At 34.0% G+C, this 21,412-nt stretch overlaps 2 protein-coding genes across 2 annotated transcripts; one reads left to right on the top strand and one right to left on the bottom strand.

Moving 5' to 3' along the window:
• Positions 1 to 1,048: 1,048 nt before the first annotated feature.
• On the bottom strand, positions 1,049 to 2,133 carry LOC122599637 (protein ENHANCED DISEASE RESISTANCE 2-like). The gene has a single exon (XM_043772176.1). The coding sequence runs from the start codon at positions 2,005 to 2,007 to the stop codon at positions 1,165 to 1,167; it is 843 nt and encodes a 280-aa protein (XP_043628111.1). The 5' UTR covers positions 2,008 to 2,133; the 3' UTR covers positions 1,049 to 1,164.
• A 9,018-nt stretch (positions 2,134 to 11,151) lies between these two features.
• LOC122600383 (dynein light chain LC6, flagellar outer arm) lies at positions 11,152 to 15,172 on the top strand. Its single transcript, XM_043773093.1, has 3 exons — positions 11,152 to 11,394; positions 11,610 to 11,715; positions 14,883 to 15,172. Exons 1-3 carry the CDS (start codon positions 11,245 to 11,247, stop codon positions 14,963 to 14,965), a joined length of 339 nt encoding a protein of 112 aa, XP_043629028.1. The 5' UTR covers positions 11,152 to 11,244; the 3' UTR covers positions 14,966 to 15,172.
• The last annotated feature ends 6,240 nt before the right edge of the window (positions 15,173 to 21,412 follow it).

Here is a 21,412-nt window from a genome sequence, read left to right as displayed (position 1 = left end):
ATATAAAGGTGTCAATTTGGTTATGTTTTATCCCAAAAGAGTCAGCTAGTTAAACGAAATAATATAACTAAAAAGAAAATGGATCAAACTGTTTGAAAGACATGCGGAAAATTTTCAGTTGGATGGAAACCTCCTAAATTGCTTAATCATATATTGTTTGATTAATTTTGTAGACGATGATTTACATTTTTGTTTATAAGATGAAAGATAAAATGAAAATGAACACTGTTTTTGCTGATTGACAACTATTCCACATATAAATGCTACCTGTTTTAACCCACACATGTTATGACCCACCATACAGCCTGCCTGACCTGTCAATTTTGCCATCTCTATTTCCTCATTACTGGCAAGAATTATAGCCAACCAAGCACTTGCCAGGCTGCATTCTTGGCATACCCCCCCTTCTTTAGATAGAGTTTACTTACAGATGTAGAGATGGTGTTCTTAATCCAGCAGATCGACTTTACACCATAGAAGTCGAGCTGTAGTGTATGTATAGTGCCTTTGACCTTTGGCAACCACCCAATTGGTATAGTATGCTGGCTATCGACATCAACTTAAGTAGGTTGTTCATGTAGCAACTAAGCTAAATTTGACCACTTGGCCAATTTTATGTGAGAATATAGGTAGCCAATGAGCTGCGCAGGCTTTGTTTGACTGGAATCTCCTTTGATATCTCCTACCAAACCACCACAAGATTTTTCTATCCCTAATAGTAGACCCAAATATTGGGTTAGTTTTAATTGGCCGCTGGACATATAGACCGACCCGAAAGCACCACAAGTTCATGTGACCCACCATTAGATTATTCCTGTATCACTATTCATTCTTGGAAATATCGAATTTTGCTATCAAAATTCTCATATGACCCATTATTATTAGATTATTCCTGTACGTTATTATTTCATATACTTAGAAATATACTGTAGAAATTTGATAAGTTACTATCAAATGTAAATCATCCTGCTTGGCTGCTTAGTATATCTAAAGAAATACAGTAAACAAAACCCCATGTAAAGAATCTAAACCAATGAACACAAGCAAGTAACAGAATCTTTCTAAAATTATCATTAATTATTATTATTATCTGCAAATTAGCATCACATGATGATTAAAAACTAGTGTAAAAATAAAGATTCCCGAACACTAACCACAGTTAACTCATTTTGATTTTGCAACCCTCTTGTGATCCTCCTCGCCATCTTCATCTCGAACACGATTACTGTGTCCACCCGTCACGACCACCTTCGCATTCGTCGTCTCAACAAACGTAGCAGACGACATTTCCATTTGACAAATCCTAACCGCTCCAAACAACCTCTCCGGCAAATCCGCATCCTCTTGTGCCTCGATTACAAACCCCATATCGATAGTAACCGCAGTCACACAGCCTAAAGCCAAATGCAAAATGGCGGTTGCAATTTTGGAACTCCCAATATCAACATCAATTTCCAAATAATTGGGTCCTTTATAATAATGGCAATTCAGTGCTTTTCCTAACAAACAAGCTGAATAGTTTCCAACTGTTGCTTTTACAATCCAAGGCCCTTTTACTATCCTATTCACCATTTTAAACCTTTGATTTCGAAAATTATCATCCCCGTGCACAAACCGATAGAGTAACGAACCCGGTTGAACCGGTTCATCCGTTGCGAAGTAAAAAACCGCTGAATGATGCTCCCGGCCCGGAACTTGTAGATTCACAGCTATTAGGAAACTTTTTTTACAACTGTTTTTATTGAGCGCGTTCATGACACGGTTGTCGGCGCGTGAGAGGACGTGGTCGAGCTTAGAAGCGGCGCGTAGCCAGTCCACTCCCGCCGGCTGGAGAAGGTAGGGGCCGGAAGGGGATTTGTTCTTTTTTGTGAAGTAATTGAGGCCACGGAGATTGAAGAGGCTTCCCGGAGGTGAAGCCCAGCCGTTGGATCCGGTGTCGAGGTCGACGTGTTTGAGGGATCCGCCGTTGATGGTTTCTTGTTTCCAGTCGGTGGTGGTGGAACACATTTTGGTGGGAGGGAGGGTGAGTTTATTTTTGGGAATGAGGTTTTTACAAGTTATTTTATGTTGTTGTGATGGATCTGATTGAGTGCTGGTTGTTTATTTGTAACGTTTTTATGCAAGTAGTATTATAACACGCGTTTTTGTTAACTTTATTTATATTTAACGATACTTATATACAAAACCAGGTTGTCGATAGGCTCATAAAACTTTATTCTTTATGTATAGATAAATATAAATAAATAAATAGAAATATTATAGAAATTAGATATACATGTAGGATAATACGGAGTAATAAACATATATAAGTATAAAAAGACTGAGCTAAAACAAATATAATTTTAGAATAATACACAACCTTGGATAACCATCATATTCATTTAAGACCTTATTTAATAGCCCGGTTGTTACCAGCCGTCATTTTTCAAAAAGGATCAATAAGTACCAAATGATACATGAGATCAGAGGATTCTCATCCAATTACCTTCTTTTTTTTTACCTTATTTAAGATGTTCGATGGGATAAAGCATCATTTTTTATTTTTTTTGAAAAGTGAACTTCATTCAATAAGTATCCGTCAAAGTGGCGATACCAAACAACATACAACATTTATCTACTAATACAATATCACGAATCTACACCAACTATCCCAAGTAATAGTCATATTTTTCTTTCTATTACTAAACCAAAGAAAAGCCAAAAATTTTATGTCTTGTACCACTTTCTCGATCTTGACTTGGACGTTTGAGAACCTCGCTTTGTTTCTAGCCTTCCAAATACACCAACACGCAACCATGATGATCCCCTTCAGAACATTTTTTTCCTTCTTCTCAAGACCAACATTCTCATGAATCTCGATTAGATCTTTTATTGAAAAAACTAAGAACGGTGTAGCCTTGCACCACGAAGCTAATGAAAGTCCAGACCATATTAGCCAATTCACACCTACAAAAAAGGTGATCCACTGATTCCGCATACTCCCCACAAAGAATACAAAGTCCATCTCCAAAAATACAATTCCTATCCTTAAGAGCCTCTAATATAGGAATCCGATTCAAACTAACTCTCCACATAAAAATGTTTACCTTTAATGGGATCCATTTAGACCATTGAAGCACATACTTGTTGCTATAATCACGGGAGCTTATCATGGCCACTTTCACAGCTCTGACCGTCAACTCCGTACCATGTTTTCCTTGCCAAATCCATCTGTCTTTCATATCCATTAGCTTCATTCCGTTAAGATTATTTAGGTCCTGCAACTCATACAACTCCTCAACCGATCGAGGGGGTGTTCTCCATTTCCAGAATGATGAAAACATATTTAAGGCACCATCATAACGATCAGATTTGATAACTTGCAATACACCAATGGGCAAGTTCGTTTAGCATTTAGTCAAAGTCAATTATGAAACTTATAATTGTTGTATAAAAACATCGTTATTAACTTATTATCTCAAACCCTTTTCGGGTTGGTCAGGGGTATCTTTTAAATCCACTATGTGGGTCCCGGAGGTGAGTTTTCCCCAAGGTCTCGAGTTTGAGTCTTGGGTTTCTCATCTCAAGGTATTTTCCATGAGGAGGGGGTTGGAGGTCCAGCGATTTGTTGGTTAAAATTGCCTCCAGCATGTCTGAATCGAAACTAACTTTACAAAAAAAATAAAATCCTAAACCCTTTTTCCGTTCCTTGCGAACTTTTGCTTATGATCCTTCATTCTTAGCGACAATGGTGATGTCTTGAGTGAGCTCCTCACTCCTAAAACCATCTCCAACGGTGGATGTTTTGTCGTATAAGCCTTGAGCATGTTGAATCTCGACGTTCTGTCACTAGCGACTTCGACATGTAGGATATATAATTTGTTGGGTTTTTTTTTTTTTGCTCTCGAGCGTTATTTGCATGAACGATGATTTTGTTTGTTTTTTTTTATTTCTTAATGTGTATGTATATGTTAGTGTGATAAGTGTATTTATGTGATGAATTTTTTGAAGGAGTAGGAATTATGTGTTTGTAGTTTTTATTTAATTTTATATACATTTTAAATCCTAAAAAAAAAGTTCATTTCTAGTAATTACTTTGTTTGGAATATAATTAATTTAATAAGTAAATAGCTTGCCTCAAACAATTGTATTTTGTTTTGAACTTGATCGAAAAAAAATAATTTAATAAAAAAATAGTCACATGTATAGTGATTTACGTGTAACTAAGGGACAATGATGCAGTGTCACAAATTGACACTTTGACAAGAAATTAAGTCAATAAAATCACGTCACGTGTCATTGAAAAAAATTGCCAACTTTTGCCAAAAGAAAGCCAAATTTGATGGGTTGTTGCCAAAAGAAGCCACAAAAAAAGACAAAACAATAATTAAAAAAAAAGAATCTTGTGTGCTACTCTGCTACCTTTGGTGCCAATTCTTGTGACAATAGGCCAAATATAGCCAATCCAACTTGTTAATGTTTGACAATACACATGCTATAGGAAGCCAATAAAACTTGCCGATCAAACTTATCGACTGCATCCTTGCCCATAAGTATCTCATCTTAGAAATATTATTTTTTATTAGTATTGTTCATTCAACGCATAAATGCTTTATTCGGACAATATTTAATGAGTTAAAAGAAAACACACCCACTCTTATATGGCTATGAACTTATGGTAACAAAAGTTTGTAACTAAAAAGAATTTTTTTAACCGAACCATTTTCTATAGAAAACAATATAGATTCATCAAGAAGAAGAAAGGAAAAAGGGAAAGGAAGTAAACATGCTTATGATAAGATAATGTGTCGTTTAACTACCGTTTTGTTAGTTACTTCCAAAATACAAAGGAGATTAGGTATGGCAAAGTTGCATATTTACTCCCTTCACTTATTCGTCACAGATAATACATTAAAATTATCGATAACTAAATAAAAGATTTCCCAACACAGAGATCACATGAAACCTCTTGACTTATAATTAGTTAATTACACCCATAGAATTATTAAGTGCAACGGCTACAAGTTTTTCCAACGAAATGTTTTATTTAACTTAGTTAATAAAAAATACATATGTAAATAATGACATATTTAAATAATCAATTTATATTTTTATATTTAAGTATAACAATAAACCTACTCTGAAAATGACACAGGAAATAAAATATATAAAGTTGATGTTGGTATGGCTTGGCTTAGTGTGCATATTGACTTTGATTTGCATATAACTCCACATGGGGATGGGAATATATTATACGAGTAATATAGTATATAATCAATCACATATACAACCAATTTCTAAGGTGATAATCTTGTCGTTAATTTATGATTATGACCCTTTTATCTATTATTTTAATCAAGTATGACGTATATAAATGGACACTCATAATCATACTTAAACAAACAAGAACAACAATGTCCAACCAATGATGTTGCAAGTATGATGAAAGGAAATGTTAGTTGTTTGGCTTGTGAGATTCATAAACTAATCAACATTTTGAACCATGGGATTTTAATAAAAAAATTTAATAAGAAAACGGTAACTAAAAGAGAAATGAAACATGACTCATATTTAAATTATGGTAATATATATATGGAAAAGGGAATATAAGGTTGTTCGATACCTAAGCTTAGGTGTGGAATCCTTCACATACTAATATTTTATTATTTATTGTTTAATAAATAAATGTCTGGCTCCATAATTTTTATGGTTTAAAAAATTAATATGTGAGTGTCTGATATATAAGTTTAAGTACCTAACAGTGTTATATTCCTATCCCTATATGTATATATAAAACTTATGTTACTTGCACATTGCATGATAGCTAAAAATAATATAAATTATTAAAATTAAAATAGAAGCAAAGGGAAAAGTTGCCCTCTTTTAAGGTCGAGCCTATATAAAAGTAAATATGGTCTAGCTAGTTATCATTTCTCCCCCTATAGTTATAGCAGTACTGGGGAATTCCTCTATCTTCTTTGAATGAGGAGAGAGAGTACTCATTCCTCTCCCTCTGGTCGAGAGTAATTCATCTATCTATTTTACTCTCTCAGTTGGTTAGCTAGTGTCATTGTCCTTCTGCTTGGGTAATTAGTTATTGCCCGCATAATCATTGATTATTTACTTCTCCGTAATCGAACCTGCCATCCACACTGCCTCTTCTCCTGTTGATAACTTGGCCTTGGAACTGGCCAATGTATGGTCTCTCCACTAAGCTTTGATCTACGCGCACTAGCTTTCTCGGCGACTAATGCCCTTCCCTTTTACGCCTAAATAAAATAAAGGAAGGGAGAACATGGAAAAGAGGGTCAAATTATGTTGGCTGACCACCAACCGACCATAATTACCTGCATTTTCTAAGACTAAGACTAAATAGAAAATGATAAATATTCATAAAGATTAGTCTAAATTTTATTTTAAAATTATAAAAAATTGACATATGGTATTTAGTTATTTACTAATTCTTCTTTTTAAGAGAAAATGTCACAAATGGTCCCTCTGGTATGTCACATTTGCAATTTGCCCCCTGTACTTTTTTTCGTTGCAACTGGTTCCTGACTTTTTCATTTTCGTTGCCAGAAACCCCTGACACTAACTTCTGTTAAATTTCGCCGTTAAAACCCTTCACGTGCGAACCACGCGAGGGTATAATCGTCCTATTACCAATCACAAGGACTATTTGTAATAATAAATCATTTGGAATATTATAAATTTATACCTATATCCATCTAATCTTTATCTCTATTTATTTTACACCAGATCTATATATATACATACTAACATACCTATCTAATCTTTATCTTCTATAATCTAATATAGTAATATATGTTAACAAGAAAAAGCTCCGATTCTTTAATCACTCAGCAAAACCCTAATAGTTTAATCATTCAAAAACCCAATATCATTTTTCTATAATCACTTACCAATCAAAACCCAATTGGATTAATCAAGTTTCTCATCATAAATCAAAACCCATTTGTAAAAGTTCATCGAATCTTGATTCTTGAAGTTATCTCTGAGTTTTAATCAACACTGTTTAAGCAATACAAGAGCGTTTTAACGGAGATTGGACCGACGGCTGGAAGAAGCACCGGCCCCTCCGCTATAAGTGTTGAGTATATGTTGTAATTCTTCACCTGTTCGTTTTCGTGTCTGCGACATTCTTAGTGGATGAAAGTGGGCATATGTTTGTAGCTTTGTTACATGACACGTAGTTCATCATCGTCATTGGATATAAGTTTTAGATTTAATAACAATTTGAAGATTTGTGATATTCAATTTGAAGATGCCTCAGACTAAAAATATGCTTCTAGTAAGCAATTATGTACGTATTTTTTAACGTGCTTTTTTAGCAATGGTTTAGACTTTGGATAGATTATAGAATATGTTGGGCTTGTGATATACATACAAGTATATTTGTTGCTCCTTAATAGATTTATAGATAATGATTAAAAACGGGGATGAAGATGAAGGATTTACAGAGAAAGAAATATGAATCTGGATTTAGAGTTGTGTGTTTGGCCGGATTTTGGGTTGTGACCGGAAGAGAAAGATGAAAAATAATGCATGATGATTGATTGTGCGTGTGTTTGTAGATCAGGAAAGAAGGAAGAAGAAAGAGAGAATAAAATTAGGGTTTTTTTTTAAAGAAAGTTTAACTTGAGGGTTTAATGAAAGAGAAGGTCAAAAACATGAGTTAATATAGTGGCAGTGAAACTTGAATGGACAATTATGCCCTCTTTAAACGGCAAAATGTAATAGAAGTTAGTGCCAGGGGCTTCTGGCAACGAAAATGAAAAAGTCAGGGACCAGTTGCAATGAAAAAAAAGCACATGGGGCAAATTGCGAATGTGACAAACCACATGGACCATTTGTGACATTTTCTCCTTTTTTAATCTTGCATTTTTTTACATGTCATCATTTCATAGTTAGAAAGATTTTTAACTATATAATTAGGAGGATTAATCATTTCCAAGCAAATTATTTTGTTACTTTGAGTAAGTAATTAAATTAAATTAAACTTGTTAATGAGTTTAGCCGATCAAAAATAAAAAATGAAAAAAATAAATTTGTATGATACTATGATGGTTGGAGAAAGAGTCATTCTAGCCCGGTGCAATTCTTAACCCACAGGCTACATGACATATTGACATACATATATTTCCGGCCCATACCCAGCCCACAACCACTATTAATGTGTGATTATTGCAAACTGGGATATTACTATGGGGCTATGATGTATAAATTGAAAAGCCACTTAAGTAGTTAAGGGGGTGTTTGGCATAGCTTATTTGAATAAGTTTTTTTGCTTATCTTGAAAGAAAAAAGTCATTTTAAGTATTTGTATGAGTTTTTAAGCTTATATTTTTTAGCTTATATAATCTATTTTTTGATAAGCTAAAAATCAAAGCTTTTTAGCTTTTCTTCATATTTTCCTTTTTTTTTTTTTTTTTCTTTCAAAAGCCAAACACTACATAAGAGTTTATAAACCTAAAGCAAAAAAGCCAAAAGCCACTTATAATTTATAAGCATAAGCCAAAAAATATAAGCTAGGCCAAACACCCCCTAAGTTACGTAACCACATATTTTACTATTTACAATTTGATTTGATCTGTATTAATATTTAATTCATAACCTATTTTTCCAACAAAAAAAAAACATTGATATTGGTATTACTTTTCTTTTTTTTATTACATTTCCTTTTTATTATTAATAACTTACAACAAATGTGCATTTAATAGTGGCTTCGGGCCGGGTATGGTCCGGGTTTAGTCAATTTCGGACCCGGACCCGATTTGAAATCCCCATCCCATACCCGGACCGAAACCCGACGGGTCCCCGTTTAGTTGCTAACCGTCGGGTAACGGTTTTTCCCACGGGTAATCGGGGATTCGTTACCATTATTATTGTTTTTATATCTCTTTAGTTACTAAAATATTTATGTAATTTCTTTTTTGTTATTAGGTTAAATTTCATATTTGTGTATACATTTGTGTAGTTCATATTTCTTTTTGACATACAAACAAGTCAGAAGCTTTTGAGGTTATACGATGTATCTGACCATTGGTCTAGCAAGCGATTTAAAAAAGATAATGGTACTATCTGAGATTTAATTATTATTATTATTATTATATAAAACATATTATTATTATTATTATGTAATATAATATATATGGGTCGGGTATACGGGTTCGTGGCGGATTTCGGGTATAGGAGACGAGTATACGGGTTTTTATACAAAATCATCCCCGGACCCGGACCCGAAAAGAAAACAAAAATAACCCCCATATCCGACCCTAGACCCGAATACCCGAACCCGATTTAAAGATGTCGGGTTTCGGATTTACCCATTGGGTACGGGTCTATATGCCATCCCTTCATATGTCATGGTATCTTGTATATTTTGATAAAAATATAAAAGATATTGATACCAATATCAGTTTATGTGAAAAAAAGAAGATAAATTATAATAATTATAATTATAAAGTTAAAATTTTAGACTGGTAAATTACGCTGCCCAATTATATGTTTTATGTTTCATGTCCAATTATATGTGACTGTAACATATACGAAGTATGTTTTATGTTTGTGTCATTATAGTGTGGTTTACTAAAAGCCTGCAGATTACGTTAGTTGGTAATTGAAGTACTGCAAAATACTGTAAACTATATATAGAGATACAGCAAATGAATGACTTTCTTAAAAAACGTGAAATAGTAATATCGCTTTCACGTTTGCTTTTGTGATAGTATATATCTAGAAAACTTACTTTTGAAAATCCATCTTTCTTAAAAGATAAAATGGAATGATCGGTGTAAGATTATTCCTTGCATGTGACCATATTAAAGTTAGTGCGAAAACTAAAGATACAATGAGTAAAAAAAGTGTGTTTCTAATATGAAAGAAAATAGCTATAACTATATACAGTATGCTATACATGGATTAGTTTAAATTAAGAAAAAAAAAAAAAAAGACGATACCACTATTACTTCAATATATTCTTTATTCCCACTTATGTAGTCTAGCACATAATAATTCCATTTACAACGATACGAATGAAAGTTTTTAAGATAAATATGCTACAACAATTGTTAACAAAATTTTGCTTACATTTGGATTTAAAATATTTTGAATGTCCTTATATAACAAAAGCAAAGCAATATATATAGAAATAAAAATATGCACAAGGTCTCGGGTGTTAAAATATGCACTTTGGTAGTTTGACAGGTGTATTTTCTAAATCTATTATGTGGGCTTTGGAGGTAAGTTTTTTTTAAGGTCTCGGATTTAAGTATTTAGTTTCTTATTTCAAGGTATTTTCCATGAGGTTGGGTTGGAGGTCCAACAAATCACTAGTTAAAATTGTCTCCAGCATGTTAAAATATAAACTAACTTAAAAATAAAATAAAAAATATGCACATGCAAATATGCTAATACACGAACGAAAGTTAATGTATTTTAATTTATATGACAATGAAACAGAGCTAAATATTAGGAGTAATGACTATCGAGATTGCAGAGCGCCGATTTTGTATGACAATGTCTATAATGGTTGTTTAAGAGAGGGAGAGAGATACACATAAAGAGTTACAACGCTAGTATACCTTAAATTATTTTATTTTATTTTTATCTACATGTATTATGATTTGGATTTTTTTTATTTACAGTGATAAATAAAGTTTGTATGATTTGACTAAATGATATTGTATCAAACAATATACATTTAGTTAATACTCTGTACACTATATTAAAGTATTAAAATTATATAAAAAAAATGGAAATCCGACTACTTAAGACTTTAGTGTGTATCAGTTTGTATTTAACTCATTTTTTTTAATCTTGCAATATTGTATTTTTAATTAGGGAAAATGATCTGTACAATAAACTTTACTTAAGCTTAGTTATTGTCACTTTAAAAAATTTTACAAGTTAAACCTTTAAATTTAATAAATATACATAGCCCATGAATTTTACATATACTCTCCTTAAATTTTACATAATACTTTACCTATTTTTTCTCTTTTTAAATATGTTTCATCAAATGAATATTTTTCATTTGAAAAAGACTTCAAGCATTAAACGTGGTTAAAATAAAATTAAGATATAAAGTTATAAAATGAAAAATAAAATCGCCTAAAAAAGAAGAAAAGAAAATACGAGTAAAGTTTCAAAATTACGGTGAAGTGTCATTTCACATAAACAGTTCAAAACACACTTGCTCACACATACACACAGAGAGAGTAAGCAATCAATCAGGACAAAAAGATGAGTGAAGAGGGGAAGAGATCTCCGTCGTCAAGTGTTACGGATGATCGGAAAACTACCGCATCTTCCGCCAGCACCAGAAAAGTTGTTATCAAAAGCGCCGATATGAAACCTGATATGCAAACTGAAGCCGTTAATATCGCCATTGCTGTAACCTTTTCTCACATTCTTTCTTTAATATACTGTATTATTCACTGTTTTTCTTCCGATACTTGAATCCGCATGACGTCACCATCCCGTTGCATCTACTGCACTCCGTATCAAATTATCATATCTATATATTTATATCAATATCAATCTCTCTCTCTCTCTATATATATGTATCTATATAATTATGTAAATAATTTATGTGTATGTATATACAGGCGTTTGAGAATTGCAGTGTGGAGAAGGATGTAGCGGAACAGATTAAAAAGGAATTTGATAAGAATCACGGTCCTACGTGGCACTGTATCGTCGGCAAAAACTTCGGTATATTCCTTACACTAAATATATATTTTGAAGATATTATCATATAATTAATTAATTATGATTACTTACATACAGTATGTCAGTATATATATTATATTATGATAAAATTATAGCTCATGTTTAGCTTCAGTAATATCAGAATTATGTGATTTATTGGAATGATTGTTTGAGATATATGATTTAGGGCCGGAGATCTAGGTTTGAATCAGTGAATAGAAGTTTATTTTATGCATATATGTGTCAGGGTAAAAAGTATATAAAAAGAAGGGATGCAATGTGGAGAGAGTTTTATTAGTTTTCGTCCAATGTTTTTAATTGGCAGTTTGACACTCTAGGCTCTGTATTAAATTAACATATGCATGCTGTTGTAAGGATTATGTTTATATTTGATTTGCTCGACTCTTTGAGATGGTAAATTGCGAAGTCATTATCACATATATGTGTTAATATATGCAAACGGATAAACGGATGAGGTTTCTCTATTTAGGTTGCCTGGGGAAGGTGAGTCTTTTTGACTCAGATGTACTCCTACACGGCCTAACCGGGTATCCCGTGACAGTTATACTTGACCAATATATACACAAAGGAGTAGGAAAAAACTTTGGTGTTGAGTTGAATGTTTCTCATGTTTGGTTTGCAAGTGTAGATTGTAGAAAACTATACAAATAGGGATTGGGTGTCTCAACTCTCACGTGCTTAATGGTATACTTTACAAAAACCTTTATGTGTATATGCAAACACTCAGATGTCCTCGTGTTTGTTTTATTCGTCAAAAATAGTCCTTGTTGCTTGAGTTATCTATATGCAACTTTCTGCAAAGTCATTTGACTTTTCTGGTTACTAAGCTGGAGCCAAAAAGAATTTGCTCGAAGTAGTGGGGTTTACATTATAATGACAGCTCTTGAAATGAAGCGTTAAAACGTCAAAACAATATGGAAGTAATTCAAACAACATTTTAGTCTAGTACTCTTGTTAATATGGATGTCTTAATCGATAACATCTTTTCCTAGTGCCTTATTGCACAATGTATGAACATGGCTACTAGTTGTCTAGATAGATAGGGTCTTCCTCAAGTAGCAGGATTCATTTGGCCATTAACAGGCGACAGGGTAACTACTTGTTAAGTCAGGCGTAGTTTTGCATAAGTAGAAGTTGCTTGCAGTCCTTTTTAATTAGAATAAGACTCTATAGTCTATACTATAAACATACCCAATTAGCAATCCAATAGTTACACACTTATACCAAGTATTAGCTGGTTCTAGTATACTCCTTTTGTGGCAGTGTCTAGTTTTCCGGCATCCAGCTGCTCAAATGTTATAGACTTATAGTGTCTAGTGTTTTCAATTTTTACATATTCACCATTAAACCTCTTTCAATCAAATATGTATCTGTTGCAGACTGATATGCACTTATTTTTGGGGTCTGTACTTGAACTGATTTTGAATATGGGTGAGAGTTGAATACTGAAAGTGCAGTTTATATTTGCACAAAATGTTAATTATGGAAGTTTGGTTGATGTTCTGCATCTATCATTTACCGCTTAATACGCCTATTACTAAAATCTTAATACCGTATCATAGTTTCTAAAAACCAAAGGTGGGTGTATGGAAAAACCAAAAGAGGAAAACACAAACATGCTTTAGGGATGATATGATGTCTAGGACAAAATAGAACACAAGTTTAGGGAAGTAGATGCGCATGATGTTAAACTCTATTAGTTTACAAGTAGGAACCTTAGTAAATATCCTTATAATGATGCTTGCAACAGAAAGGCAATGCCTTGCAATCAAATTGCAGCACATTTTTTTTAGCTCTGAAAAACATATTATGGTGAACCAGGCTTATGATCATTTGTAATTTGGCTAAAGACATCTAGTACATGAGCTCAGCACTGGAGTTAAGGTCAAGCTTTTCAGGCCTTGACCCTGCCCCTGCCCCTGCCCTGCCCTGCCCCTGCCATTACTAATCTATTAGGCATGCTAATTTATGGTATTCATCTAATTTAGTTCGTGTGCCCAAAGTAAATATGTAATTTAGAACATATAAGAAAGAATAAACATTTTGGTTGTGGGCATATAAAGTGGCAATATAAATTGTCTGTCCAAAGAACTGAGTCACAATTGATGGCGACACTTTTAACAAATTTCCGAGCTCCTTTAAGCTATCCTTTTCCGGCTCTTCCATCTTATTGCAGCCTATCTCGTTTGTACATATTTTCTCTTTGTTTTTGGGCCTCTAGTTAGTCACCAACATACTTTGGAATGGTCAAAGACAATGAAATGTAGCTGATCAAATTGAATTTGCGAAAAATTTGTTTATGACATTAAAGGTATTGTAGTTTGATATACCTTAAAGTTATGATGTGTGTCCATATAAGATTAAAGGTAAAGAGTTATTGTTGATTTCTTGTAAATTTATAGGAAAGTTGGAACAAAGAATTATGATGTTAATATAGCATGGAATGGCAATCCAAAAGGCTCATTTAGTTTGGTTTAATGTTAGAGGCCAAATGACTTATTAGTTAGGAAAGTGAGGTCTTGACAAAGTTCTACTCCAATTTGACCTCCAAACAAATAACTTTGGAAAGTGATTAGCTGATGGCATACATGGATCCACTCTTGCTTTACCATTTCATATTATGTGGTAAATTGCTTTAAGGATTTTGTACTTCATCCAAATTAGTGATTGCCTATTCCTCCACTTACACGTAAGCACTTTTACTTTTCATGTCTTTTAGTATTTTTCAAGATTTAGTATTATCATGGTGCTTAGAAAGCGGTTATTCACACATCATCCTTAGATGTGTTCTCCATTTTCCATGGGAGAGATAATATGGAAAGAAGGGGGGGGGGGGGGGGGGTTCTTTCTTTTTGAATGATCACAAATTGGAACGATGCTTTTGAATATAAAATACCCATATTCCTCCGTTCTTCTAGCTCCCCTTCTAATAAGAACTTGAGAATACAATATTTTTCCGATTTTCTACCCCTTTTCACTTTCTGATTTTCTCCCCCCTTTTCACTTTCTTAGGCAATACGATTTTAAGTTTTCTTATGGTTTGCTCCTTGGATGTCATTTTTTGTGTTATTTATATGTATGTATGTGAGCGACTGTACATGTCTACATGATATCCACAGGTAACATAATTTTGTGGCTTTCTCTTTCAGGATCTTATGTGACTCATGAGACGAACCACTTTGTCTATTTCTATCTGGAATCGAAGGCAGTGCTGCTGTTCAAATCTGGTTGAGCATGTTTTAGTACTGCTGCTGCTTGGACATGTATGTATCCGAAAATCCAATAGAAGCTGAATATGCTTGTGATATTGTATATTCGTGTGGGTTTATCATTGTGTTTGAATGCATTTATAATACCTTCTATTGTCTTCTATATTTCTTCTGGTATTATTACCTTCGAGGCTTCAGACATTAATGAATAACCTGTTCGATTTGAGATATAATCAGAAATGCATGTCCATTATGAAGTGAGTTTATAATTTCTGAAAAAAAATTTATATAATAAGAAAAGGATTTTGGACAAACGTTATAGATACCATGTATTAACTGGATGTTTTCTCCACCCCAGAGAAGTTTTGACAATCAAATGTTAAAACTAAGATAGATATCGCATAGCTTGTATATACTTATTTCTGGATCAGCATCATACGCCAGGGAATCACCGAGGAAACGACAAGAAATTGTGATTAATTTTGTCACATGGCTTAATAAATCTGTCTAACCTTTTCGTTAGTAAAGCTTAATTATGGCTATGGTTGTTACCTTAAGCTATATCTTGTGAACATTAAGACAAGAGAGTTGCTTTGGTAACAAAGTTGAAGTATACTGTATACACGGTTGAGATGATAAAGTTTCTTTTACAGCCCCTTGACATATACTCAAAGTTATGTAAAAGGTTTCCCTTTGTACACGGACTTCGTGTGAAATGCCAAAACTACATTTGGAAAATAGAATATGATCTTTCCCTGATAAAGCTTAAAGTTTTAACTTTTAAGTATCTTACCATTATAACCTTTTACTGTATATTAGCATAATAAACTAGAGAGAAAGCCCGTGCGTTACACGACTGGGCTTTACGGATTGTTTTGTACGTTTCTTATTTTGAGGGTTTTATAGAAACATGGATTGCATTTTTGTAAACTTTGCAGAAGTACATGCAACAGGGTTACATAGTTCATAATAATGTAGTAGGATATCAAAAGATGTTACGATAGAATATCACGCATCATTCAAACCTATATTAAAGATGAACAAAATCGAATGATGACTACATAAGTCTTAGCAAAAGTGTATTCAAAAAACGACTTCATATTTCCGATTCTCCTTCACCTGGGTTCAATTTGCTTGCTTTGAATTTTCGATAATTAATATGGGAATGATAGTTACATATTGGTGTGTTTGTTCGTATATCTTCATAATGATATGGGAGTGAATGCATTATGAATGAAAGGATACTTATTGTGAATAAAAATATATGGCTTTATGGTAATGATGATCGTTTATGATATTTCAGGTTTTACATGGTTGGAGTTGTCAAGAGTCGGCTCTAAGGGAGTAAGGAGTGGTGGCCGGTTTGGTGATTTCATGATACCAAGCCGGCGGGTACACTGCCGCCAAACTCAATTTTATGGTGGAGCAGGTTGGGTGTAAGTATGGGAAACCGCTGCCCATAAAATCGGAAGAGAGGTGAGGACCAGCTGTTGTGACCTTTTTTTTGTCTTCACCTTCCAATAAAACAACCTTTAAAAAAAGAAAGAAAAAACTGCAATATATATATACACTCTGTGTGTGTATATATCGTATATGAAGAAGAAGTAACAGCTTCCCTTTCTTTCTTTTTTTGTTTGTAGTATTGATATTTACAAAACAGCCCTATAGTATTATATATTTACAAGACAATCCCTACAGATTTAGTTAGTTTTTCTATATGTTACTAAATTTAAATATATTTGTTTTAATTTTTTCTATAATTTAATTAATGTTTATAGTAAAATGTTATGTTTAAAACTAGTTGTATACCCCGGCTTCGCCCGGGGTTGAGACGGAAACTCAAACACAGATTATATGGAAATCACCAACCATTGTTTTCGTTCAGGTTTTTTCATTTTAGTTGTTGTTAAGACCGAATTATCCAACATTTGTCTTAAATACGTTTTATCACAACTTTTATTTTTAACAAAGTATAAATATAGAGTATTGTGACGTAAAATGGTTGACAAATTTAGTCTTATGTGTGTGATTAAAACTTTAAATTCTTCGAATTTGTGTACATATTTTTAGCCCATAGAAAAGACTTTGGTTGTATTATATAAATATAAATATAAATCCTTTAAGCATGTAGACACTTGCAATTTGTAAAACAGTTTTGTTAGGTGAGTAACACAAATATGTCCACAAGATAAGAATAGCACCAGTCCACCACCTATGCAACCCAACAGGCCGCCACCCACCATTTTGTTTTCTGTCAGCACAAAGTATCCTTGCCCTTCTCTTATATTCTATAGTTTATCGACCAACATTTTCGACTTTCTTCACAATCTCATCCCACCGTTTTCTCGCAGGAATTTTATGAAGCAACATATATAATATATTAAAATCACAATATATTTGTTTTGTTTTCTTATCACCATACATAATGTTACATTACACAGATTCATTGTTGTTGGTCATTCTGCATATGGATGTTGTTTTAAAGGTGTGGCGGTGTTTGGCTACCGGGGTTATAGATCCCAATGAGGTTGGTGTCGTGGGTGGTGGTGAAAGTCGGGCGTTGTTGGCGGTGGTATTTGGCAACCGGTTTAAGATCCAGAAGAGGCTGTTTATGAGCGGCGGTCTTGGCGGTGGTATTTGGTCATCCTGATGAGGGTGGTGTTCGACGGTGTTGATCAAACATTATGATCTGTTGGTCAGCGTAAGTGTTGTTGGTGGTGGTGTATGGCCGCCGGGATTATAGATCTGGATAAGGTTGGTTTCTGCCGGTGGCATCCGGCGGCGACGGTTATTTATATGTTTTATTTGTATGTTGGTGACTGGAGATGCTACCTTTTTTGTGTGTATCGATTTTTATGTTTTATTGATGAAGAGAAAAGTGATGCAGATGAAGAGAAACAGCAGAATAGGGTTGGAGAGAGCCTGAAAGAAAGATAAAGAAGAAAACACCCTGAAAGTTGTAGAAGATAAAGGGACTAAAATGTCAATTAACCTTACCCAACCAAGCCAGTTGAAAGCCAACCAAGCCCGTTATGAGCCGCCACTGTAGTAGTTAAAATTAGGATTGTTATATATATAATGTTATGTTTTTATTTATTTAGAAAAGAAAAAAAAAAATTTGGGAGGTTTGAGAATTTTATGAAATGCCAGTAAAAGAGGTTGGGAGAGTTGAAAAGGTAAAATGAAGTAGATAAATATTATTGGTTGGATTTGGAAGAGTTGATAAATTTTTGTATACCACTCTAGTCCCCTGATGTGTGAAAATCTAGTTAAATTAAAATCCTATAAATACTCCGAATCGTTTACCACACACAATCGGGCAGTGGACCCGTTCGTATGTAATATAGATTAAAGTAAGTAAAGGTTCGTTCCACGGAGACTAATAAGAGTTAGCGAGTTTTAAGTAATTTAGAAAGAGTTTGGTTTTTAAAGACACCACGTCATCTTGATTTTAAATTGAAAGTTAGTTAGATTGAAAGAGTGAGAAATTCCGAAGAATTTATCGAAAAGAGATTTGTTTTAAATCAAATAGGATGAGAAGATCATCCACTTCGACTCCATGATACACATTATTTAGGTTGCATATATTTAAAGAACCAATTCAAATATGTTGATTTTATAACGGAGAACTAACAAAGACTCACTCCGTACCCGTCAAGTTCGTTACTTTATTAAATTCCCTTAATTAACTAGTTTCATTACTAAGACCGGTACCTTAAGACGCCTTTCATAACTTTCCTAGCCAATTAATTGTTTTGGTTATTTAGATAACAATTATGTCTATTGACTGTACCCAACCATTAACCCGTTAACCCTTATTAACCATCAATTACTTCCTACCGTACCCGTCATAGAAACAATTGCTTCTAACCAGCAATCAAAATACCTTCTACACAACCTAGTTACCACTGAAGTTATGCAAAAACTATCCGCAATTGAGAGTTAAATGACAAAGAATTAATAAGCTAAGATTACGACACAACGTTAAATCAAATCAACTTGAATTCAAAAGATTTATGCAACCATTATTCAATGTATCACTTCATCTCAGTGGATGACGAATTATTTAGCTACTCATAATCAAAAACAAAGCACAAAGAGTAAAACTATAGAAGAACATATTGTACCAATGTGTAGAAAACAAGTAAACGCTAAGAAAATCGACAACCGAATGCTTTGAAGCTCACGAACAACCCCTAGACCTTGATGGACGAAAAAGCTGCCGAGAATAACCCCAAAGAACCCTAAAGTCGACTAGAAGTGATTATGTGTCGAATGGGAGGGTTATGGTCTTGTATTTATAGAGTTTTCAAGAGGTCTTCACAAACCGACCTACAGGTGCGACGCACCAAGCTTCAGGTGCGGCGCACCTGGCCTTGTTACCAAATTTAAATCTGCCCGTTATGCGACGCACCACAGGGTTGGTGCGTCACACCTCCCTGCTTTCCAACATCTTCCAAGTTTCTGAGTAGAAAATGCTCCGCACCTCTTTACATGGTGCGACGCACCTGCCCTGTTTTCAGCCAAAACTTGTAGTTTTCATTCCGTCTTCACTAGTATGCGTCCACGAACCATCCTAATGCATCTTCTAGTCTTCCAAAAGCTGTTTCTAACCATTTTACCTGTTCTAAGCCTGAAATCACTAACAACACCATCAAAGCATCGAATATACATATAATTTACACATAATTAAGCTTAAAACGTCTTAGAAACGATATGGGAATATGCATATAAATGGACATATCATCCCCTAACGATTTTTTTTTCTTTTTGAACAATAATGATTTCATATATAATAGGGTTGGGTGTTAATTGTGTTATAATTAATATTGTGGCTTTTCTTCTACCGGGTGAACACTCCAGCCATGTAATTACTCAAGAGCTCTCCAACCATGTATAGTGTTTCTCATCTTTCAATACCCCATAACCAAGATTGAGTCCAAACTCTCCAGTCATATATATTGTGTTTCTCATCTTTTATTAATATTTTAGATATACATACATAAACAGACATATCTGATGGAGTCAGGATCTACTATAGATATAGTCTAGAAAATATGCATTAAAGAAACATACCTAACGATTGGTGCACAAACTCGCAAGAGTAATTTTATGAAAGTTGTTCAAAAAAAAAGGTTACTTCTTTGTAAAAGCCAAATACTCGAACCAAGAGTACGATAGATAGAAGTAATGTGTGATTCATATTTTCCTTTATGTGGTCATATAGTTTTCGTTGGAGTGTGAGTATTTTTAATTTGTAGAAAGGGTCTAAAGTATTGTCGGGCACTCGGGTGGATATGAGATTTTTAACCATAAGCCTCCATAAAGGCAGCATGCGTAACTCCAACTCATGTACCTTCATATTACTTGTAACTACTTCTAAAGGACACCCTCGGGGTTACTTTGAGGCGTTGATAATAGTCTTGTAAGATTTGAGGGCTGACCTTACTGCATGTTTTGAGAATATGCGGCCATTGGGTCCGTCTAATAGTTGAATCTTTAAGCAAACGTGTGTACCTGACTGTCGGGGTTAGATGTGAATTCAAGTAGAGGGTTGGATAGACTAAAAGTTGAAAGATCACTCCCACCATTTTGAGTTGTTGCCTCCGGTGAAGCTTTCATTCGCATAGCTTTTAGTGTTTGTTTTTTTTTGTGCTGAATCCTCCGTTGATCCTACTACGAACAATCCTAGAGAATGCAGAGGTTACACAAATACCTGTACCAATATTAAAAATCTGCAACAAATTCAATATATAAAATGTTAAATGTGCAATATGTTAACTGATACTATTTCGACCTATCACCTAAAAATACATCATTTTTATTTTCAATACTTATAACCAAAAATTGACATGGCTTATAGTTTCTCTGCAAGCTGTGCAAACGCTCATCATAACCGATTCGTGTCCGATACACCCTTTCTAACTTACCGGTCTCTAAAGACTTCCTAATTGGTTCAAAGAACCACAAAAGATGCATTGGTAATTATAAGAGGTGGCAATTTCGGCCATAATATGGATGTACCTGCTGAAAGAATGACCGGTCTCTGGACTAAGAGGGCAAGCCTCCAACTTGTGGTGCTGAGTACTTACTAATTGGTTCACTCTCCCGTACAGTATACATTTATATTTGGATGGACTAACAAAAGCTTTGGCGAAAGATAATGAGCATTAGACGGGTCAAACAGGCAAACAGTTGACACTCGAAAGCCACCCAAAGTTTATCATATAATGCATAAAACCTCATCATGATCATTTTAATATGTACCAAAATTGCCGGTTTTGACCAGACCAGTACATTTCCATGCATATAGGATAGAAACAATTTAGATAATCAGTTCATGTAATAGAAGAGTTTACTTGATGTCCTCCAGCTAAGTGAAGAAAAGGGCCTGCATCAGAAAAGTCAATAAGACAACATGGCTCATAAAATCCAAACCCGCTCAACATTTTACCAGGAGTCGAGTTCCT

The sequence above is a fragment of the Erigeron canadensis genome, chromosome 5 (assembly GCF_010389155.1).
Source record: "Erigeron canadensis isolate Cc75 chromosome 5, C_canadensis_v1, whole genome shotgun sequence".
Lineage (NCBI taxonomy): Eukaryota > Viridiplantae > Streptophyta > Magnoliopsida > Asterales > Asteraceae > Erigeron > Erigeron canadensis.
This window is presented reverse-complemented; position numbering and strand designations above follow the sequence as displayed.